The 24,785-nt window shown below is 44.4% G+C and overlaps 1 protein-coding gene across 1 annotated transcript; it reads right to left on the bottom strand.

Moving 5' to 3' along the window:
* Nucleotides 1-2,284: 2,284 nt before the first annotated feature.
* Nucleotides 2,285-24,648, bottom strand: LOC137381171 (probable G-protein coupled receptor 139). The gene is made up of 3 exons (XM_068053554.1): nt 24,468-24,648; nt 2,501-3,228; nt 2,285-2,464 (listed from the first exon to the last, which is right to left on the bottom strand). The coding sequence occupies exons 1-3, from the start codon at nt 24,646-24,648 to the stop codon at nt 2,285-2,287; spliced, it is 1,089 nt and encodes a 362-aa protein (XP_067909655.1).
* Between the last annotated feature and the right edge of the window lie 137 nt (nt 24,649-24,785).

Here is a 24,785-nt window from a genome sequence, read left to right as displayed (position 1 = left end):
TAGCCAGTGACGCCCATATCCCGCAAACAAATACAAATATGATATGCCATGTGGCCAATTTAAGTGACATGCATTGTGGCTATTTCTAATGATATTTGTTATTGCCGTTTAAATTGATGTGCGCTGTGGCAGACTGAAGTGGCATATGTGCCGCCATTCAAAGTGACATGCATTGTGGCCAGCTAAAGTGATATTCAGTGTGACTATTTCAAGTGAGAAACGGTGAGACCATTTTAGGTGCTATGTGTTACTGCCATTTAAAACAATTTGCACTGCGACCCTTTTAAGTGACATGCACTGTGACTATTTTAAGTGATAAAATGTGACAACTTTAAGTGAGGTGCAGTGCGACCATTTTACATGATATGCAGTCTGCCCATTTTAAGTTATATGCAGTGCAGCAATTTTAAATGACAGGCACTGCGGCCGTTTAAAGTGCTATGAAGTGCAACCATTTTAAGTGACATGCACTATGCCCATTTTTAATGATATCTAGTATGCACATTTAAAGTGACATGTCGTGCAACTATTTTAAGTGCTGTGTGGTGCGACCATTTAAAATGATATTTGTTAGTGCCATTTTAAATGATGTGCACTGTGGCCCATTTAACTGATGTGTGTATGACCATTTTAAGTGACATGCAGTGCAAACATGTTAAGTGAAATATACTGTGGCCATATTTAGTGATATGCATTGTGGCCATTTAAAGGGACATGTATTGCGGTTACTCTGAGTGCTAAGTAGTGTGGCAGTTTTAAGAAATATGCACCGTGGCCATTTAGAATGATCAGCAGTGCGAGCATTTTGAGTGTTTTATTTTTATTTGTTCATGGGATCTGAGTGTCGATGACTAGGCCAGCACTTATTGCCCATCCCTAATTGCCCTTCAAGTGAGTGGCCATTTCAGAGGGCACTTTAAGAGTCAACGACATTGCTATGGTACTGGAGTTAGATGTAGGCCAGACGAGGTAAGGACGAGAGAGTTCCTTCCCTGAAGGCCATTTGCGAAACAGATATTTTTACAACAATCGACAATGATTTCATTGTCACACTAGACTATTTTTTTTTTAAATTCCAGGTTTATTAATCGAGTTCAAATTTCACCATCTGCCGTGGTGGGATTCGAACCCACGGCCCCAGAGCATTAGCCTGGTCCTCTCGGCTACCAGTCCAGTGACATTACCACGTTGTCCGTTATTGCTATGTTAAATGATGTGCACTGTGGCCTTTATACGTGATATGACTCCGACATGCAGTGCGACCATTTTAATTGAAATGCACTGTGGTCATTTTAAGATGGGAGCAAACCACGGTGTTCATTGTCAGTGTTACCTTCCCACGGCAGCGAATGTAGGAGATGTAAAAGAGTAAAGGCTGATAAAGGGTAACAAAAGGTTAACAAATGTTATTAAGGATTATAAACTGTTCCAAAGCATTATCAAGTGTTATGCACGAACAGAAAGGATTGCAATGTTATATATTCCGTTAGCTAGGTTTATAAATACTTAAAAGTATTAGAGATGGGTTATGACGATGTGTAAAAGTTTAGAAATGATTATAAATGGCTATATAGGCGCACAAAGGACTCCAGGTATTATAAAGGGATTATAAATTATGATGGAAAATTCTGCCTTGCAACTTCCCCGTCACCCTGGGAACAGGAACTGTCACACTGGGAACAAGCCCCGCAACCATGCCGTATCACCATGGGAACAGACTCGGTCGACACTCCTGGTCACCCTGGGAATCGGCTCCACTTCACTCCCGGGTACCAAGGGAACAGGCCCGCCCCCACTCCCCCGGCACCCTGGTAACAGGCCCCACCCCTACTCCCCCGCACCCTGGGGACAGGGTCCGCCCCCTGCCCGTCCCCATAGCAGCAGGTCCCGCTCCCATTTTCCGTGCACTCTGCAAGCAGGGTCTGTCCCGACTCCACTCGCACTCTGGGAAGAGGCTCTGATACCCCGTAAAGCTGAGAGTCGGCTCTGCCCTCAATCTCTGGCACCATGGAAACAGGCCCTGCCCCCACTCCGGTGTCAAAAGCGCCACACTCGCTATCGACACAGAGCTCGGCCGCACTCATCTGTCACCCTGGGCATTGTGTCTGCCCCCTCGCCCCCATCACGATGTTGAACAGACCTCACTACCACTCTGTCGTCACAATAGCGTCAGGCTCCGACCCCCGCTCTGTGACCAACGCGTCAGGCTCCTCCCGACTCTGTCAGCACAGCAGCGGGCACTTTCTCCCGGAGGAGGAAATAGTCGGTGATTCAATTCCTCTCATCAGTGAACGAATTTAATAATTGTGGTAAAGGGATATTTCAGCACATTCTTCAACTGCTCTCTGAACTGAGTTTGGGTCACGGCATAAATCGCAGTATTTGTGCAGCAACTCAGAAGTTGCAGCATGAAAGCCAATTCCTGCAGAAAAAGAGGCATTGATACAGACACAGACCGCAAAAACTGCATAGGTAGAAATGGAGATACAGACACAGACACCGTCAAATACTGCATCCGGCTCCATATCGAATACACCATTAACACTGCCCATAACAGGATGAAATTCCCCGAGATAACTAACAGTAAAATGATGGATTTCCTTCGGCTCTCCATCTCTGGGTCTCTGCAACTCTCCACACTGCTGTGAGCCCGGAGTCTCCTGCGTCCTCTGTTGCTCACTAAGATTTGTCTGACGGTGAGAGAATTGAGCAGCAGAATCATGACAAATGGGAGCCCCGGGGTTAGAATGTGATGGAAGAACTTGATTGCTACCCACACCCGAGAGATCTGAGCGTCGAATGTTACCCGACAGAACCAGGGATCGTTCCACAGCAAATACCAACCTGCTGGCATAAAATACCAGGTGGTGTTCTTTAAACAGCTCAGCACAGTCACTGTTCCCAGAACCACAGCCGCCGTTTTCTCACTGCAATATTTACTTTTCCGTTTCTGGCAACAAATGGCCACAAATCGATCAAAGGTGAAAGTGACGGTGAACCAGACAGAACAGTCAGTGGCTGCATAAAGCAGGACGGCATGGATATTACAAACGGGAATGGACTGCAGGAACTGAAACTGTTCCTTATAAATAATTGGAATGTGTCTCAATATCAGGTCGAGGATAATGACCAGTAGATCCGCCACTGACATGGCCATCAGGTACCGAGTGACACATTTGGAGAGACCGCACTTTCCCCGAGACAGGATCCCAATCGTCAGCAAGTTGACTGTGAGGAAGGGAAGTAAATAGGGAAATTATACATCAGGCTGGGAGAAAAGTTACCAGTTTGATTGAGGAATGTTTGCGATTTACAAATGTGTTCCTGTATCCTGTAATCTGTCGGAATGATTGGACCTGAAAGAACAAATGGGAAGATCTGTAATCAGGTGCAAGGCAGGACAGATTAAATGACAATTGGATGATATTGAATTTTTTAAACCCGATATTGATCATAATCCTCCCCTCCCTCCGTTTATTGCCTGCTTTAAAAACTGTTCCATCGCTCATCTCTCTCAGTTCTGATGAAGGGTCATCGCCCTGAAACATTAACTTTGTTTCTCTCGCCAGACCTGCTGAATTTGTCTCGCATTTTATGTTTTTATTTCAGATTTTCAGCATCTGCAGCACTTGGCTCCTGTATAGAAAATTGATAAACAACACGGAATTCAGTGATTTAAAAGCAATGATTGGAAATGAATCCGCTGAAAAATCAAAAAAACAAATAATCGCAATCATCACAAGTTGACTGTAAACAAGGGAAATTATCAAGAAATAATACATCAGGTTGGGATTAAAAACAACAGTTTGATGGTGTTCGGGTCATACTTGTTGCCACATTCAGTATGTATCTAATTATTGTATCAGTGACTTCTGCTGGAGAGAGTGGGGGTTGGATTTAGTGGAGCCAGCTGGTTCCTGATAGCAGACCAAAAGATCGAGGGGATTCCCGTCCTGGCATTCGGCGTCCCCACCAGCAGAAATTCAATGACATTAGGGGAATTAACTGCTTGGTTCCGTGCTCCACATCACTATAATTATGGGGATCACGCTGCCAAAGCTGTTGAACAATTTGAGGCCAGCAGCTCAGTAGTATCGGCAAGGCCACTGGCAGCAGCATAACTGCCAGTACTGCACCAGGCCTTGGTGAAAGGCAATCTCTAGACGCCTAGAGCACAGATAAATATGGCAAACACACTAGGGACAGTCAGCTAGTTGGGGCCACTGTCCGTAATACACCAGAGCTGGAGATACAGCACCTCAGGTAACGATGACGAGGACACTTCTTGCCAGACGAAGTAAATGGGAGCCACTGCCAGTACTGCGCCAGGCCTAAGGCTAGAATGATTGCTGGAGTCCCAGAGTCCATGTAAGTGTGTGGGGGGGATGGTCGCCAGGACCTGTTAGGTAGTGAGGGCCACTGCTGGTACAACACTAGACCTGAGCCTACGCCCACTGCTGCACAGCCTTGACACCAGGCAAGTTTTTGGTGTCATTGGGGCTGGTCAGGGAGCTGGGGCCACTTCTGGACCTATTGCACTCCTGGGACCTGGATCATCACTGGAGTCCCATAACCAGAACGTGTAGGGGCTTCAGGTGGGCGTGGGGGTGGGGCCCACTGCTTGTACCACACCAGGCCTGGAAACAGATGAATTGCTGGAGCCCCACACCCGAGGTAAGTGTGGTGGGTTTCAGAACCAGTCAAGGACGGGGCCCATTTCCAGGATTACATATGACCTGGGACCAGGACGTTCACAGGAGGTCAGATCCCAGACAGGTGTGATGGGATAGACAGGACCAGTCCGGGAATGGCCTCACAGACGGTACTACAGCCAGCTTGGGACTGGGAGCATCAGTGGACACCCATAACTAAGGTAAGTGTGGCACTGCCGACTGGACCTGTAAGGACATGGGCGGGGGGGGGGGGGCACTCTCAGTATAAGACCAGTCCTGGGAGCAGTAACATCGCTGGAGACTTGGACCCCAGGTAAGTGAATTTTTGCAGCTGGGGCTAGTCAGGGAGCAGGGGCCACTGCTGGTAGTACATCAGTCCTGGAATCGGGAGCAGCTTTGAGGTCCCAGACTCCAGGTAAGTGTGGTGAGGTTGCCGGTGCCAGTCCTGTAGCTCCTGGAAGGTGGAAAAGGGTGCTTATTGAATGCATAGGCTTTTATCGGAGAAGCAGTCTTTGCTTCGGGGATCCATCCATGGGCCACAGATTACCTATAGAAGAGGTTTTCCCCAATTATGCAGGGAGGCAGCCTTGTTTTACTGGGTGGATTGCACAAGTGGTGGGCTCCCGCCAACCGCTCGTGTAATTCCATTTAAAGGCCTCAATTGATATCTGGATGGGAAGCTTGTCTTAGCCAAAGTTCTATGGGCCCCGCCACCGCTTATCCTGTCTCACAGGGACCATTAAATTCAGCCTTGGGTTTAAATTAAAGAACCATAGTAAGATTGGGAAATTGAATAAAAACACAGGGATTTCAGCTGGAATCAGAAGTTGATTGAGAAGTTAATTAAGTACGAGGATTAAATTAAACATCAGTAATAATAGGTTTATAATAAATCATCCCCCCCCCCCCACCCCGGTAAATATTGATGAGGACAGTAACATATTTCATGAGGTCTTTTATCAACACTGTAGTGAATGTCTTTTTGTCAGACTGGAGGAAGATATACTGTGTTGATCCCCAGGGTTCGATACGAGGTCCACTGATGTTTCTGATATACATTAATGACTTAGACTTCGGGCTTCAGCCCACATTGTCGAACTTTGCAGCAGTCATGAAGCGTGAAAGTACAGTGAAGAGTGAGGAAGATAGTAATGGAATTCAGGAGGACAGAGACAGGGCGGTGGAATGGGCAGAAACAACAATAACAACATGTGCTGATATTGCACCTTTCATGCATTGAAACGCTTCAAGATGCTTCACCGGCACATTATAAAGCAAAATAAAACACGGAGTGACATTAGAGGACTGTCGGTAACATGGTCAAAGGCTGGATCAAAGAGTTTTAATGAGTGTTTTAAAGTCAGAAAGCGATGTGGAGAGGTGTGTAGAGGGTATTATGGAGCTTAGGGCCCAGGCAACTGAAAGTACGATCATCAATGGTGAAGAGATTAAAATCCAGGGTGCTCAAGAGGCCAGTATTAGATGAAAACACATATCTTAATGTGTCGTGGGGCGGAAGGAGATTACAGTGATAGAGGACTGGATATGTGTGGGAAGTGGGACTCCCAGTGCTGGTCCAGAAAGGCGGTGGTAACACCAGCTCGGCCTTTTCGTGCCACACCCCCGACACAGAGAGTTCCATTTTTTTTCTTTGTCTCCGTGTCTCACATCAGTATGCAAGTCACTTTAAAGATGGGATTCCCGCCTCCAAGTCTGATTGCTAGCCAATCAGCTCAGCAGTATTGGCACTGTCACTGGAAGTTTTGGCCACTGTCAGTACTGCAGAGGTCTTGGACCCAGGCCCAGCGCTGGAACCAGGACGCAAGGTGAGTGAGCTATGGTCATCAGGACCAGTATGCAAGTCCTCACCTCATGGGGATCCATAAAATCCAGCCCATAGAGTAGTGAGGCCATGGAAGATTTTGAAAACAAGGATGAGGATTTTAAATTTAAGACGTGTCTTAATCGATAGCCAATGTAGGTCAGCGAGCACAGCAGTGATAGGTGAATCAGCGTGAGAGTGTTAATGGGAGTGAACACAACAGCAGCTGAATTTTAGATGAGCTGACGTTTACAGAGATTAGAATGTGGGAGATCAGCAGGAAGACATTGGAATGATCAAGTCTAGAGCTAACTAAGGCCTGAATAAAGGTTTTGGGCAGAGGAGCCGAGGCAGGGGCGAAGTCAGGCCAAGTTACAGCGACCTTATTTGGCCAGTATTCAGGAGAAGTTTGTTGCGGCCGGTATGTAGCAAGCCCAACAAGAAAGGGCGCAGTTTTGGACTTAATATTAAGAAATGAAGTTAGGAAAGTGGAAGGTGTGGCAGTCAGAGAGCACTTTGGTGACAGTGATCATAATTCAGTCAGTTTGATTATAATTATGGAAAAGGGCAAGGACAAAAAAGGAATGCTAGTTCTCAAATGGGCCGAGGTCAATTTTACTAAACTGAGGAGTGACTTAGCGAAAGTGGAATGGAAACAGCTACTTGAAGGCAAATCAGTGTCACAGCAGTGGGAGACATTAAAAGGGAAGATTCAAGGGGTTCAGGTAAACATTCCAAAAAGAAAAAGTGTGGAACGGCCAATTCTAGAACCTCCTGGATGTCAAGGAGCCTACAGGGTAAGATAATGCAGAAAAGGAAAATGTTTGTCGACAATGAGAACTCAGTACACCAGAAAGCTGAGAGGAGTATAGAAGGTGGATGGATGTGATCCAAAAGGAAATTAGAAAAGCAAAGAGAGGGCGTGAAAGAATATTGACAAGCAAAATCAAGATGATCCCGAGGATGTTTCATTAATACATAAGGAGTCAGAAGATAAATAAGGAGAGTGTAGGGCCCATGTGAGAGCACAAAAGTAACGTATGTGTAGGGAGGGAAGATGTGGTATGGTTCTTAATGAATACCTTGCATCTATCTTCACAAAAGAGGGGGATGATGCAGATATTTTAGATAAGGAAGAGGAGTGTGAAGTATTGCATGTGATAAGCATAGAGAGGATGATGTATTAATGAGATTAGCATCCTTGAAAGGTGATAAGTCACCAGAACCGGATCAAATGTACCCGAAGTTGTTAAAAGAATCGAGGGAGGAAATAGCGTAAGTTCTGTCCATCATTTTCCAGTCCTCACTGGATGCAAGTGTCGTGCCAGAGGCTTGGAGAAGTGCTAATGTTGTACTTCTGTTGAAAAAGAGAGCGAGGGATAGACCAAATAATTACAAGCCAGTTAGTCTAAGCTCAGTAGTGGACAAATTGCTGGAATCATTTCTGAGAGTTTGGATAATCTGCCATTTAGAAGGGAATAGATTCATCAAGGATAATCAGCATAGATTTGTGAAGGGAAGATCTTGTTTGACTAAACTGATTGAATTATTTTAAGAAGAAACAAGGAATATTTCTGAGCATAGTGCATTTGATGTGGTCTACATGGAATTTAGCACTGTGTTTGACAAGCTCCCACATAGCAGAAAGGTTACAGCACACAAAATCACACAGTTGTTACAGTGCTGAAGGAAGCCTTTCGGATCGTCAAGTCCACACCGGCTGCCTGAAAGAGCAACTCCTCAGTTCCATTCACCTTTTTTCTCCCCGTAACCCTGCACATTGTTACAGTTCATATAACTGTCTAATTCCCTTTTCAATGCTTCAATTGAACCTGCCTCCTTCACGTTCCCAGGCAGCGCATTCCAAACCTTAACCACTCGCTGCGTCGAGAAGAGCTTTTCCTCATGTCACTTTGAAATCTCTTACCAAGTACTTTCAATGTGTGCCCTCTCGTTCTCGATCTTTTCACGAGTGAGAACAGTTTCTCTCTATCTACTCCTTCCAGAACCCTCGTGATTCTGAATACCTCTATCAAATCACCGCTCACCCTTTTTTTCTCCAAGGAAAACAGTCCTAACTTCTCTATTCTGTCTTCTGAACTCAAATTCCTCATTCTTGGAACCATTGTCGTGAATCTTCTCTGTCCTCTCTTCAATGCCCTCACATCTTTCCTCAAGTCAGGATCCCAGAATTGGCGCAATACTCCAGCTGAGGCTAAAATAGTGTATATTACAAGTTGAATGGAACTTCCTTGCTCTTGCACTCTATGCTCCTATTAATAAAGCCGAGTATACTGCATGCTTTATTAACCGGTCTCTCAACCTGTCCTGTCACCGTCAATGACTTATGCACATATATACCTAGGTCCCTCTGCTCCTGTACCCCCATTAGAATTGTACTTGTATTATGTATTGTCTGTGCACGTACTTCCAATCAACATGAATTGCGCATTTCTCTGCATTAAACTTCATCTGCCACCTGTCTGCCCATTTCCCCAAGTTGTCTATGTCCTTTTGAAGTTCTAAATGTTCCTCCTCACAAAGTCAAGGCCATTAATATATGTCAGGAAAAGCAAGGATCTCAACACTGATCCCTGGGGAACTCCACTACAAACCGTGCTCCAAACCAAAAAACTTCCATTTCACACTACTCTTTGTTTCCTGTCACTCAGCCAATTTCATATCCATGTTGCTACTATGCCTTTTATTCCATGAGCTAAAGGTTTGCTCACAAGTCTGGTATGTGACACTGTATCAAATGCCCTTTGACAATCGCTGTACACCACATCAACAGCATTGCCCTCACCAACCCTCTCTGTTACCACTTCAAACAAACTGCAGCAAGATTGTGAAACACAATTTCCCTCAAGAAATCCATGCTGGTTTTCCTTAATTAACTCTCATTTATCTATGTGACTATTGATTTTGTCACGAATGATTTTGTCTAGAGGTTTCATCACCAGCGAAGTTGAACTGACTGGTCTGCAGTTGCTATGCTTATCTGTACACCCTTTATTGAACAAGGATGTGACGTTTCCAATTTTCCAGTCCTCCAACATCATCCCCGAGTCTCAGAAAGAATGAAAAATATAGCCAGTGCTTCTACAATTTCCACCCTCACTTCCCTTAGTATCCTTGGATGCATCACATCCGGTAGTGCTGCTTTATTTACTTTAAGTGCAGACAACCTGTCTAATAGTTCCTGTTTATCAAATTTAAGCCCCTCTAGTGTCTGACCTCACACCTTTTTCAACAATTCCAGGGTTTATATGCCTATAGTAAACTTTGTGATGCCCTTTAATGCCAGCTGGCAGTTGCTTTACATGCTCTTTATTTGCTTCTATTATTTGCTTTTTCACTTTCACTGTGGACCTTCTATTTTCAGCCTGGTTCTCAATAGTTTTTGCTGCCTGTCATCTGTCATAAGGACATGTTTTCTCCTTTATCTTACTTTCTAACTCTTTTGTCATGCAGAGAGCTCTGGATTTGTTTATCCTACCTTTCCCGTCGAAGGAGCATACCTTAACTGTGTCCAAACTGTCTCATTTTAAACGTATCCCATTGTTCAGGTACCAGTTTGTCTGTCAGCTTTTGATTCCACTTGATTCGCCCCAGCTCCATTCATGCCCCCTTGATGTTGGCCTCACCCCAATTAATTATTCTGAACCCGGAATGCTCTTTGTCCTGTTCCCAAATTCAGCCTAGACCTTATGATACAATGATCACTATACCCTAAAAACTCTCCTATTGATAATTGTTCCACTGGGTCCACCTAATTCCCAAGAACCAGGTCTGGCAGTTCTTCCTTCCTCGTTGGACTAGCAACATACCATTGCAGAAAAAAATCCTGAACACACTCCAGAAACCCTTGCCTCTCACTGTCCTTTACAGTACTATTATTCCAGTCTATATTTGGAGAATGAATGCCCACCATTAAAACTACCCTATAATTTTTGCACCACTCTCTAATTTCCTTGCAAGTTTGGTCCTCCAGGTTCTTACCAATAGTTGGTGGCTTATAGGCAACACCGAGCAATGGAACTGCACCTTTTATTTCATTATCTCTAGCCAAATTGATTCCGCCATCGGACCCTCTGGGACATCCTTTTTCTGCAGCACTGCAAGTTATCCTTAATCAATGCTGCCACCGCCCCCCTTTTTTTCTCCAGCACTGCAATGGTCTCCTTAATCCGAAAAGTAAAGCCCATGGGATCCAGGGAAATGCAGCAAGGTGGATGCAAAATTGGCTCAGTAGCAGGAAAGAACGGGTAATTGTTGATGGGTGTTTTGGCGACTGGAAGGCTGTTTCCTTTTGTGTTCCGCAGGGCTCAGTACTGGTTCCCTTTTTGTGGTATATGTAAGCAATTTGGCTATAAATATAGGAGCATGTTCAAGACGTTTGTACACAACATAAGGGGGAAAACGCCGCCTGAATGAGAGCGAGGAGGATAGCTGTAAACTGCAGAAAGAGATTGATGGTCTGGTCAAATTGGCAGAAAAGTGGTAAATGGAATTCAACCTGCATAAGTGTGAAGTGATGCATTTGGGGAGGTCAAGCAAGGCAACGGAATTCACGATAATTGGGAGAATACTGAGAAGTGTAGAGGAAGTAAATGACGTTGGACTAAATGCCCACAGATCCCTGAATGTATCAGGGCAGGTAGATAAGGTGGGCAAGAAGTGTTGTGAGAGCCCATATTTCTTTGTTAAAACTTGGAATCTATATTTTAAAACGGAAGAGTCTGAACGTTGGGTGTTTTCTTTTGAAGGAAATTCAACTGAACGTTAACCAGTAAACAAGCTTTTGCTGGAGCACATGTGATTTCAGGTTAACAACACAGGGAGTTCTAACCTGAAGGGACAGATGATTACAAGGAAATGACGGACCACGACATATAGCTGTCACAGGATTGTTGCTGATCTGTTTTTGCTATCACTTTGAATTGTTCAAAGATGTCGCTTTTCTTTTTACTAAAATCGGCAGTTGGAATTTGCTTTGGACCTGATAGAAGATCGGAAGAGAAAGAAAACTCCTGTTGCATCTCTTTGAAGAATCCCTGCTATTGAAAAGCAAAAGCGGGTATGAAGTTGTACTGTTGCCTCCTGTATTTTGAAGAAACATTGAACTTTTGCAGAAACCAACCAACTTCAAAAGAACCTTGCATCAAATGTTTGAGTACTGAAACCTGCGTTGTTGCACATTTGCTGTAAGACCTATGTGAAGCCTTCTGCAGTTGAATTGCTTTGAACATCTACCCAAACAAACTGTTCAGCGACCTCGCCTGGAACGTTTCCGAGTGCCAGCCAACAATTTGACTTTGGAACACCTCGTCAAAACAAAGGACTTCCTTCCAGATTATTGCAGTCTACTTTTTTTTTTAATTCTTTCTATTCCTTTGTAACAGCTGTAAACAAAAATCCCTACTTGTGGTGAACTCTTTGTTGGATGCATATGCGTGTGCGTGAGGGCAATGGTAAAATACAGGGCTTTAATATTTCATTTCGCATATGTGTTTACTTCCTTATTGGTTAAGACTTGTTTAAGAACAAAGTTTAATTTTGTTGTTTATTAAAGATGGTATGTTTTACTCTGGTAACAATTAGAGGATCTGGTTGGTTGTTTCAGTAGGTGGGAAAAATTATTGATAGGCTGTGCCCTGTGGAGAAGTGGGACTGATTTAACAGTGCACTCCCCCCGCATTGGTCGTAACATAAGGCATATGGAATCGTTCATTTTTATTAGCTGAGGTGTAGAATATAAGAGCATGGAGGTTATGCTGGGACTGTGCAATTCATTAGTTAGCAACAACCTGAGTACCGTGTGCCATTCTGGTCACCTCATTACAGAAAGGATGTAATTACACTCGAGAACGTTTGGAGGATATTTACGAGGAGGTTGGTGGAACTGGAAAAATGCAGCTATGGAGAAAGATTGGATAGGCTGGGGTTGTTTTCCTTGGAACACGGAAGGCCCAGGTGAGAATTTAGAGGCCTGGAGAGAGTGGATGTGAAGGTCCTATTTACATGCAGAGAGATCAGTGACCAGGGAGCATAGCTTGAAAGTGATTGCTGGAAAGAGTACAGTGTTATTGAGGAAACAGAATAACCCAGATGGTGGGGGGAGGGTGGTGGTGGGGGGGGGGATGGGGGTGGGGGGCGGTGTTGGAACTCACTGACTGAAAGGCAGAGACCCAAATCTGATTTAAAACGGAGTCTCGATATGCACCTCTACAGCTTAACGTTCAGCGCTAGGGACCAAATTCTGGAAGGTGGGATTAGAATGGGTGGATCGTTTTTTGACCGACACAGACACGATGGGCCACGTGAACTCTTTCTGTGCTGTTTCAGTTCAATGATTTTCTATGAATTTTCTCTGATTTTCTTGGTGGACATCGACTATTTTAGTGAAGGCTCATCTCGGTGTCAAAAATGACCCAAAGGTTGCCAACAATCTGGTTTAGTCTCACACAGTTGCCAGGAAGAGGGATGCAGTCGGTAGCTAGGGAATAAAGTTGGGAACGGGATCTGAAAACAATGGCATCAATCTTCTCGATATTTAATTGGAACAGTAGATGTGTGAGGTAATACATTTTCGAAGGATGTATGTGGAAAGACAACACAAGGTATATGTTACAATTGAAAAGGGAGTATCAGAAGAGAGCGACCTGGGAGTTTGCGTGCAAATCGTTGAATGTCACAGGGCAGGTGACAAAAGCAGTTAATAAAGCATATGAGATCCTAGGATTTATAAATAGGGGCATATCAAACAAAAGTTGGAAAGTTATGCTAAATCTATATGAAACACTACGGCACACCCCAGTACATAATACATGGAACCGCAGAATTCTTATCATATCGTACCAGGGATGTGGGAATTCAGTTACGTGGAGATATTTGAAAATCTGGGATTGTTCTCTGAAGAGCAGTGAAGGGTAAGTGGAGATGTAATATAGAAGTTCAAAGTCATGAAGAGTTTTGATAGGGTATTTAATGTGAATCTGTTTCTAATGTCAGCAAGTTCAGTATCAAGAAGACACAGATTGAGGTAATTGACACAGACCCAGAGGTCTAATGAGGAGAAATGTCTTACAGAGCAAGTTGTTAAAATGTGGAATTCACTGCCTGAAAACATGGTGGAAACATAGAAAGTTAGAAGATAGGAGCAGCAGTAGGCTATTCGGCACTTCGGGCCTGCTGTGCCATTCAAAAAAGATCACGGCTGATCATTTATTCAGTACCATGTTTCCGCTTTCTCCCAACATACCTTGATCCCTTTGCCATTAAGAAATATATCGATCTCCTTCTTCAATACATTTAATGACTTGGCCTCCACTGCTTTCTGCGGTAGATAATTGGACAGATTCACCACCCTCTGAGTGAAGAAATTTCTCCTCATCTCTGTTCTAACTGGCATACCCCGTATCGTGAGCCTGTGACCCCTGGTTCTGGCTCCCCAGCAATTGGGAACATCCTCCCTGCATCTGAAATAAAAGCAAAATACTGCAGAAGCTGGCAATCTGAAATAAAAATAAGAAATGCTCCCTGCATCTAACCTGTGTAGTTCTGTTAGAATTTTATATGTTTCTATGGGATCCCTTTCATTCTTTTAAACTCGAGTGCAGTCGAACCAACCTCTCCTGATACATCAATCTTACCATCCCAGGAATCAGTCCAGTAAATCTTCTTTGCACCCCATCCATGGCAAGAACATCCTTCCTCAGATAAGGCAATCAAAACTTCTCACAATACTCCAGATGAGGTCTCACCAAGGCCTGTGATAGGGTGGGATGGGGGAGAGTGTGTTAAGGGCAAAATCTACTTGGATGGAGTTAAGAAGCATAAAAGGTGCAGTTACATTGTTCAGTGTTCTCTTTAGGCAATCAGCTCGTGGGAAGGACGTTGAGGAATAAATTTGAAAGGAAATTACTGAAAGTTGCATGAATTATATAGTAGTTACAATTGGGGACACTCATTATCCAATTATGGACTGGGATAGTAGTAATGTAAAGGGCAGAGGAGGGCAAGAGTTTCTGGAGCGTGTTCAGGAAAATCTTCGACAAAAGTATGTTGCTAGTCCAACGAGAAAGGAGGCAGTGCTATACCTGGTTCTCGAGAATCAGCTGTTCCAAGTGGATCAAGTGTCAGTAGGAGAACATTTAGGAGACAGAGATCATTGCATCATATGGTTGACTCTGAGAAAGGAAAAATGAGAATCCAGGGGGAGAATAATGAATTAGGGGAAAGCCAACTTCAATGGCGTAAAAATGGTGCTGGGACAAAGACATTGGACTTAAACTTTGACAGGACAAACAGTAGCTGAAGAATGGGTTACCTTCAAAGAGCAGGTAGTTCGGGCACAGGCAAGGTATATTCCCTCGAAGGGGGAGCGTAGGGCAAACAGATCTCGAGGTCAATGAATGAAAAAAGAGACAGAGTTGAAAATGAAGAAGAAAAAGTGTGTTTATGACAGATGTCAGATCGATCATAAAATGGATAACCAGGCTGAATATGGAAGGTTCAGAGGTGAAGTGTAAAAGCAAATAAGAGAAACAAAGAGAGAGTACGCAAAGAGACTGGCAGCAAACTTTAAAGAAAATCCTAAAGTCTTTCTGCAGTCTCCCCCAGTGTAAGTACGCAGTCTTCCACGAGCCATGTTGCAGCTACTGGAGAAACACCGTATAAGAGCAGTAGGCAAGTCTTGCGAACCCACAAGACAGTCTCTAATGGAATAGACAATGGGGAATATTTCAGTTTTGTATGTATAATTGGATGTGATCTTGGATAAAGATGTTCACGGAAAGGTTTTTGTTGGTGTTTTTATTGGAGGATGGTGACCAATTGGACACTGTCACTGGGCGTCTCAGATGGATGTAGCAGTGGAGAATAGGAGATTTTTGGCGAGAAAGGGAAGTTGTCCTGTGGGAACTGAACTCTTAGCAGGGACTCTCCGACAGCCTGTCTGGGTCGAAGGCGTCCAGGAAACATACTCCCGGCCTCCTCCTTTTCCACCTCCTGAGGTAGCCCAGGATTCCTGGTGCCAATTCCTGTGTCCTCATGATGGTGATGATATGAAGGGTGCGGCAGAACACCATGAACTTGGACACCTGCTCCAGTGTGTACTGGAGGGCTCCCCCCGAGAGGTTCAGACATTGGAGGCAATGCTTCATCAGACCGATATTCTGTTCCACGATGTTCCTGGTGACTCCATTTCTCACGTTATCGACATGTTAATTGCATGAGGTTGCTTGGCTGCAGGAGGTGGGTTGGGGGTGTAGAAACATGAGTTGTGTCTGGAGGGGAGTTTTCTTTATCTACGAGGAGCCACATTCTGATTCTGCATGGAGTTAAGGCCCCAACTAGAGGACTGTGTCCAATTTTGGTAACCAGACTTTAGGAAGAATGTGAAAGTCCTTGAGAGGGTGCAGAGGAGATTTGCCAGAATCGTTCCAGGGATGGGGATTTTAGTTACAGGGTTAGTTTGACCTGGAGTTGTTTTCCCTGGAGCAAGGAGATTAAGAGGAGGTTTGATACAGGTGTACAAGATTATGATACGTTTAATTAAGATAGACAAGGAAAATCTGTTGCCATTAACTGCAGAAACACGAACAAGGGGGCACAGACGAAAGATTGCGGGCAAGTGATACGGGGGAATATGAGGAAGAACTTTTTTACACAGTGGATGGTACTGACCTGGAACTCACGGACCATGAGTTGGTAGAAGCCGAGACAATCAATAATTTCCAAACGAAACTGGATGGGCACCTGAAAGAAATGAACTTATCGGGGATTGCGTGGGGGAGTGAGACTGACTCGATTGTTCCACGAAGAACTGGCATGGAGGGGTCGACTGGCCTCTTCCTGCATATAAACGACTTTATTACAACATCTGCGACATTATGTTGGACACTGCGCCTGCTCCTACCTGGAAATCACCCCTAAAAATCTGAAAAGGACAAAGGGTGGGAAGGTGATATCCGCCAAAGCAGTCCTGGGAGAGAAAGATCAGCAGGAGACACAAGGGGCCCTCCTCCAGCCAAAAAGGAAGGTGCTGTGAGCAAGGGTGAGACCCAGAGACTTGTGTGCTTCCATTGTAACAAGGCATGACATTCAAAATCTGGCTGCTGGCACTTAAAGTGGAAACCGGTAGCCTTAATCAGGGCACAGCTGCTCAGTGCAGGTGAGGGCCTGATGGAAAACACGGAACAGGCTGTGGGTTTGAATCCCATTAGGGTGAAACCCAGGAAGCTTTCGACGGCCAGTGCAGGAAAAGTTGATAGTATTCCTGAAGGTTATCAGGGTTTGGTATTTGAAGGGAAAGTAACTTCAAACCCTTCGAGTGGGGCAAGCAAGCTCATAGTGATTCTTAGCAACACAAGGGCCACCAGACCCCTTTTTAACCGAGAGTGCAGTGAACACCAAAATGGTGGTAAATGATGTTTGAGGGCAGTGTATGCCTGCACCTGTACACCGAGTACACCTGGAGTGGGACCTAATTACGGAAGCGGGGACAATAGGGATTGTCCCTAGTTTGCCTGTGGACGGGGTTGGCCTGCTCCTCGGTAATCAGCTGTGGAGGATGAAGGTGGCAGCCACCCCACCCCTGCCGCCAAGTAGAGAAAGAAATACCGCAGGAGGTGAGAGAGGCAGAGCAGTGGCAGGAAACGGTCTCCTGCAGAACCCCGGAAAGTGCAATGGGTCAGGCCAAGATCAAATTAGTTCCTTCAAAGCAGACTGCAGTGGCACTGCAGGCAAATGACCAGGTCTGTCAGTCTGAGACTTGCTTTGGAAAGTTAGGAGACCCAGGGAATGAATTAAATGGATTTTCCCCAGCTGAGGCTCAGTGAGCCGACCTGGTATTGCGAAAGTTAGCACAGGCTGCTCAGTTTGAAAGAGAAGCAGAGAGAGTCCCTGACTGCTACATTTTGAAGAATGAGGTACCGATAAGTACATAAAAACATAAGAAATAGGAGCAGGAGTAGGTCATTCAGCCCCATCATTCAATAAGATCATGCTGATCTGTCCCAGGCCCCAAGTACTCTTTCAGACCTGATTCACATAACTCTCGTCTCCCCGAGATTTCAAAAATCTACCTTCCTCCTCCTTAAATACATTTAGTGACCTAGCCTCCACCACTCTCTCAGCTAGACAATTCCAGTGATTCACCACCCTCTGAGAAAAGATATTCCGTACCATCTCAGTATTAAATGTGTGACCGCTTAGTCTGTAACTCTGTCGCCTAGTTCGAGATTCCCCCACCAGTGGAAACATATTCTCAACATCTTCTGTCAAGCCCCCTTAGATTCTGATATGTTTCTATAAGATCACCTCTCATTCTTCTAAACTCCAATTAATAAACGTCTAACCTGTTTAGCCAGTCTTGATAGCACAACCCCTTAATCCCAGGAATCATCCGAGTGGACCTTTTCTGAACTGCCTAGTATATCCTTCCGTAACTACGGGGACCAAAGCTACACGCAGTACTCAGGTGTGGCCTCACCAACACCCTGCACAGTTGCAACAAGACTTCCCTACTTTTACACTCCAACTCCCTAGCAATTAAGGCCAGAATTCCATTTGCTTCCTAATTATTTGCAGCACCTGCATACTAAACTTTTCCGTTTCCTGTACAAGGACATCCAAATCCCTCTGTACTTGTAGCATTTTGTCGTCCTTCTCCATCTAAATGATAATCTTCATTTTTATTCTCCCTACCAAAGTGGATTACCTCACACTTTCATACATTCTTTCAACTAAGGCAAAGGAATACATGATTAATGGGAAAATACTGAGAAGTGCAATGGAAGTGAGGGACCTTGGGATGAATGTTCACAGGTCCCTGAAGGACAATAGGGCAGATTGAAAAGGTGGTTGAGAAGACATATGGAATCCTTTCCATTATGAGCCGTGGTATAGAATATAGGAGTAGGGAGGTTATGCTGGAACTGTATAACTCACTGGTTAGGCCACAGCTTGAGTACTGTGTGCAGTTCTGGTCACTTCATTACAGAATGGATGTAACTGAATTAGAGAGCATACAGAGGAGATTGAAGGCGATATTGCTAGGATTGTGAAAATGCAGCTTTGAGGAATTATTGGATAGGCTGGGCTGTTCTCCTTGGAACAGAGAAGGCTGAGGGGAGATTGGATTGAAATGTAGAAAATTTTGAATGTCCTGGATGGAGTGGAGGTGAAGGGTCTATTCACCTTAGCAGAGAGGTCAGTGATGAGGGGGCATACATTTTAACCAGATGGTCGAATGATTCGAGGGAAGATAAGGGGAAAAAATTGCCTTGCTGCACCTCAAGTGCTGTAACTTGCAGGACTACGGACCAAATGCTGGAAGGTGGGGTTCTGTTTTGGGTGTAGGGGTGTGGGTCATTTTGGCAGGCAAGAACACAATGGGCCATTTGTCCTATTTCTATTTAGTGAAGATGCGTATTTGTAGTTGGAAGCTCATATCGAGATCCAATATAACACCAAGGTGTGAACAGTCTGGTTTTGTCACACAGTTGCCACAATGAGGGATGGAGTCAGCAGCTAGGGAATGAAGTTCGGAGTAGGGACTGACAACAATGGCTTCAATCATCACACTTTTGAATTGTCACAGCAGATGTGTGAGTTAATGCATTTTAGAAGGATGTATGCAGAGAGACAACACAAGCTACATGTTGCAATTGTAAAGGGACTGCAGAAACAGAGAGACCTGGGAGTGCAAATCATTGAAGGTCACAGGACAGGTTAACAAAGCAGTTAACAAAACATATCAGATGCTGTTCTATATAAATAGAGACATAGAAAATAAAGACTCGGAAGTTATGTTAAATCTCTGTAAAACATGCCTACACATGCCAGTAAATGATACATGGAACAACAGAATTTTAATCATATTGTACCACTGATCTAGGAATTCAGTTATGTGGAGGGATTGGAGAAGTTGGGATTATTTTCTTTGCAGTAGTGAAGGGTAAGAGGATATTTAATATAGAATTCAAAGTCATGAGGATTTTGAGAAATGAGGAGAATTTTCTTACACAGCGAGTTGTTGGGATCTGGAATTCGCTACTTGAAGTCATGGCGGAAACATGTTTATTACGATCTTTCAAAAGGGAATTTAACAAATGCTGACAACGCAACCACGAGGCGGCGCAATACTTGCACATGCGCAAATGCAGGCACTTCAAATGGAACGTCAGTGTCTGCGACGTTCAGACAGCTGCCTGGATTAATGCTGGCATGGCTTAATGTATCACGCGAAATGCTATCGCGAGATCGTTCTAGCAAACTAACCTTACATTAAGTTGGTTGGAAGCCCAGTAATATGCCTGGATACTCACTGTAATCCTCAGATCCATGGAATATTTCCATGGTATTAAATACAAAATGAATTACATGTTTGATCGTGAGTTGACACCCCGATCATTGGAATCAGGCAGATTATAAAATTTGCTGGCAGTTCGTTATTGCGCTTCGTTTAGATGACTGACCAGGGCTAATTCACCCGAACACAGCTACTAGCTCCTGCCACACTGGTTGCTCTCCCCCATCCGCAGCTTGCTTTGTTCCCCCCAAACCTCATCACTTGCTCCAGGCCTTGCTGCTTCCCCCCTCCACCCTGACCGACTTTTCTCCGCTCCTCTGCGCAACGCTCTCTGACTTCTTACTCCCCACATCCCCTCACCAACCCCCATTCAGCCGTTAGTTAGCGGCGGCGCCGCTTTACCCCCTGTCAGCCACGTGCTGCCCAAAGAAGCAAGTGGTGACGGGGCGATGTAGGAACGAGTGTATTGAGTACTCTGTACAAGCAGCACTCCCTAAAACTGGTCTCTATGCAACTTACTCTATTTAGGATTTAGGGAGAGAATTCCAGAGCTTAGGGATGAGAATAATAAGTTCTGGAAATATTCAGCAGGTCTGGCAGCATCTGTGAAGAGACAAACAGACTTAACTTTTCAAGTCTGTGGCACTTCTTCAGAATTGGTAAACGTTAGAAATGTAACAGTCTTTGAGCAAATGAAAGAGGAGAAGGGTGTAGAAGAACAAGAAGGAAGAGTTGTGATGGAACAGAGAAGGGAGAAATTAAATGACAGGCTGTTACATTTTTAACGTTTACCAGTTCTGATGAAGGGTCACTTACCTGGGATATCAGCAACTTTGTTCTCTGCACAGATGCTGCCAGATCTGCTGTGTATTTCCAGAACTTTCCTTTCACCCTTCGGAGTCCCAACATCCACAGTCATTTGCATTTATTTTAGTATTTGATTCACTGCCACTTCTCTTCCAGGAATGCCTACCTTGAAGAAATTCTGCTCTTCTCTTCCAGAGCTTAGGGCTTCGGCAGCTGAAGGCACGGCCATCAATGGTAGGGATGCTTATGTGACCAGAATTAGATGCATGCCGACATCTCCGTGGGTTGTAGCACTGGAGGAAATTCCAGAGATAGGGAGGGGTGAAGCAAATAGGGATTTGAAAAGGAGGCTGAGAGTTTTAAAATTGAGGTGTTGTTGACCATGAGCCAATATAGGTCAGAGGGTACAGGGGGTGACGGGGAACAGGACTTGGTGTGAGTTAGGACATGGGCAGCAGTGTTTTGGATCACCTCAAGTTTATGGCGGGTAGAATGTGGGAGAACAGCCAGGAGTGTGTTGGAATAGTCAAGTATAGAGGTAACACAGGCAAGGGGGAGTGTTTCATCAGCAGAAGAGCAGAGAGATTGAGAGATTTGGCTGATGACACGGAGGTGTAAATAAATGTGAATATTTTGCCGGAAGCTCATCGCAGGGTCAACTATTACACCAGGTTGGGAATAGTTGTCTTTAGTCTCAGACAGTTGACAAGGAGAGGGATGGAGTCGTGAGCTAGGAAACGTTTCTTGCTGGGTCTGAAAACACTGGCTTTAGTCTTCATAATATTTAATTGGCATGGCAGATGCGTGAGGTGATACATTGTAGGAAGATTTTATTTATATTCGTCATTCATGGGACGTATGTGTCGCTGGCTGTGCCAGCATTTATTACCCATACCTAATTGCACTAGAGAAGTTGATGGGTGAGATGCTTACCGATGAATGAGGAGTGACAATACAAGCTAAATGGCACAACCTTAAAGGTGGTGAGAAGAACAGAAAGACCTGGGTATTTGTGTGCAATCTGTGAAGATAGCTGGACAGGTTAACAAACAGTTAACCAAGAAAATAGATCCCTAGACTTTATTAATAGACACATAGGTTTGAATCGTCAGCATGTTATGGTAAATATATAGAAAAGACTAGTTCAGCTCCACCTGGAGCATTGTGTCCAATACTGGGAACCACACTTTAGGAAGGACATGAAGCCTTTGGAGAGGGGACAGAAGAGTTTTTCTGGAACTTTTCCAGGGATGAGGGATTACAGTTGGAAATTTGGGATTGTTCTCCTGTGAGCAGGGAAACTTAAAAGGAGACCTGACTGATATATCTAACATTATAGAGGTTTTAGATCAATTTAATAAAGTGAAACGGTTTCCAATGTGTGAGAGGCCGTTAATCAGAGGACAAAGATTTATGGCGATGGTAAAAAAGAAGCAGAGGCGACACGAGGATTTTTAATGCAATGGTTGTTTCGGATTTTCAATGTATCGTCTGATAGGCGAAAGGATACAGATTCAATAGCGGATTCCAAAAGGGAATTAGATAAATATCTTAACGAGAAAAAAATGGAAGGATCTGGGAAAGAGCCACGGTGTGGTACAAAATGGAAGCTCTTCAAAAGGGTCAGCACTGACTTGATAGACCAAATGGCTTCCTTCCATGCAATGCTATTCTTTGATTCTATGATTGTTCCTGCCTCAACTTTCCCAATATTCCTATCCTTCCAAAATGTGTTTGATAATGTACCACAAAACAGCCGTGTTACCAAATTAGAAGCACATTGGATTAAAGGACCAATGTCAGCCGTGGCTCAGTTTGTAGCTCTCTTCCCTTTCAGTAACAAGCTTCTAGGATCAAGTATCACTGCAGGACTTGATCTCAAGAATCAAGGTTGACAGTGCATTGCAATACTGAGGGTGTGCTGCACTGTCAGAGGTGCCATCATTCAAATAAAGCACTAAACCGAGGCCCCGTCTGTCCTCTCAGGTGGATAATAATAATTCCATTGCGCTATTTAGAAGCAGAGGAGGGGAATTATTCCCGGTGTCCTGGTCAATATTCATACTTCAATCAACAGCACAAAAACAGATCTGATCATTAACACATTGCTGCTTGTGGGAACTTGCTGTGCTTCATAGATTACAAGAGAGACTACACTTTAAAAAGTACTCTTTGGGTGTAAATCGCTGTGGGGCATGCAGTGGTCATGAAATGCGTTATTTTCAATAACAGCATTCTGCCAGGATAATCGACATTCACCAAGATGATATACTGGCATGCTCACACACCAACTTTACATTAATGGAGTCAGCTAATTGATACGTCATCCGCTCCTGCCTGGAAACACCCAGATACATAGACGTTCAATGAAAATTTGACCGTAACGGCCACTGACAGCATCGTCTTCACCCTGATGTGAGGCTCCAGTTCATGTTGCAGGAGCTGACACTGCTCTGTGACCAATTACTTATTGAATCAGAGTCGACTCACACACCGCACCTGGGTTAGGTGTAGGTAGGAAATTTGCTCTTGGAAAACCCAGCGTGGGTAGGGCAGAGCCCTGTCCTTCTCCCTCTTTACAGATCCTACCCCCTCTGCAGCCACTGTTCCATGTGTTGGTCATGTTACAGACCCAGAGGCACTGTAACTATAGTCCCTATACCTCGTTCAGAGTTGGGGCACCAAATCCTCTGTCCCCCCTGAATGACTGCAGCAGCTCACAATACAACCTCCAGAAAACCATTCACAACACCTCCACTAACTTTACAATAGCAGAAGGAAGTCAAAATCGCCTCTCCTGTAATTTGGATGCCTGGTCCTTTTAAATAACACTGGAGGGGGTTCCTCATGCTGCTGACTGACACAGGCAGTGAGTGGACATGTACAGAACAACTTTCAAAGATGTGTGTCAATGCTGCTGGAACGCCATACTCAAAACGGAACACCACTGTAGAGAAGCCACTGGTGGCTGGCAGCGCATCCACCACCACATTAAAAGTTCTAGGCTTTGTAGCCTCGTCAGCAATGGCTCTACGGAGCCCAGAACTGCAGTTACGGAGAGATACAGAGTGAATTGATAAATAATCTAACGGAAAAAATATGCAGCACCATGAGAAATAGACGGGTGCATGGGACTCATTGTATGGGTGGGGTCATAGAGGGAACTGAACACAATAACAGGAATATTACAAATATGATTCTACTTTACCAGGAATCATTGTGGATCAGGGTGCTCAGGGGTGATGAAAGACAGGATTTAGTGAGAATTAGGATTCAGGAATCAGAGATTTCGATGTGCTGTGGTTAATGCAGGTTTGTAACTATGAGTCTTCTCAGCATAGCTTTAGGATAGTTGAGACTGGATTGTGGTTTAAAGAGCAGATGGACAAAGACAAAGGCTGATATTACAGATGTCGTTGTCGACAGGATAGGGTTTTGGAATTCAGCTCAGGGTCAAAAAGATCATTGAGGAAGTGAACTGTTGGTTTCAGCTCTTATATTGGCTGATTCATTGGAAAGAGAACAGAGTGTATGTTGGGAATGACAACAATGGCTTCAATATCCCCAATACTTAAATAACAAGGATAGTAATACATTGAATCGTGGTTTACACATGCAATAGCTGGGCAGGGAGAGACTTACCAGGGGCACCAACAGCAGCAAAGATGACACAGTAAATTAAAATAACAGTAATACAGTTAGCAATGGTTTATAGAACTAATACCTGGAGATAGAAATTTCCCATGAATGATCACAGCAGCGAGGATGGCAGGTTAAATGACAAGATCAGTAATGCAGTTAAATAGGGTTATATAATTAATAACTGGACAAAGAGAGAGAGACTTACCAGGGACACCAATAATAGCTAGGATGGGATAGTAAATGTATTGAATCATCCGAAGTGCATCACCGAATCGCCATTCCAATGGTATCCAATCACAACCTGCAGATAGACTGTTAAACACATCGGATAAACCCCTACCCAATGTTGTAACATTCCATTCTGCTGTTCTCAGATTCTGACCCATTGCTGCAACATTGAAATCTATTGTTCTCAGATTCTGATCTATCCTCTGCCTCTCTCTGGAGCCGCTGATGCCTGTTCGTGCCGAGGTTTATGCTCCTGCTGACACTATCGGATAACATATTGAAAGGAGTCCCTATT

Source organism: Heterodontus francisci, chromosome 21 (genome assembly GCF_036365525.1).
Source record: "Heterodontus francisci isolate sHetFra1 chromosome 21, sHetFra1.hap1, whole genome shotgun sequence".
Taxonomy (NCBI): Eukaryota; Metazoa; Chordata; class Chondrichthyes; order Heterodontiformes; family Heterodontidae; genus Heterodontus; species Heterodontus francisci.
The sequence above is the reverse complement of the archived record's forward strand: the minus strand, read 5'-3'. Positions and strand labels throughout refer to the sequence as shown.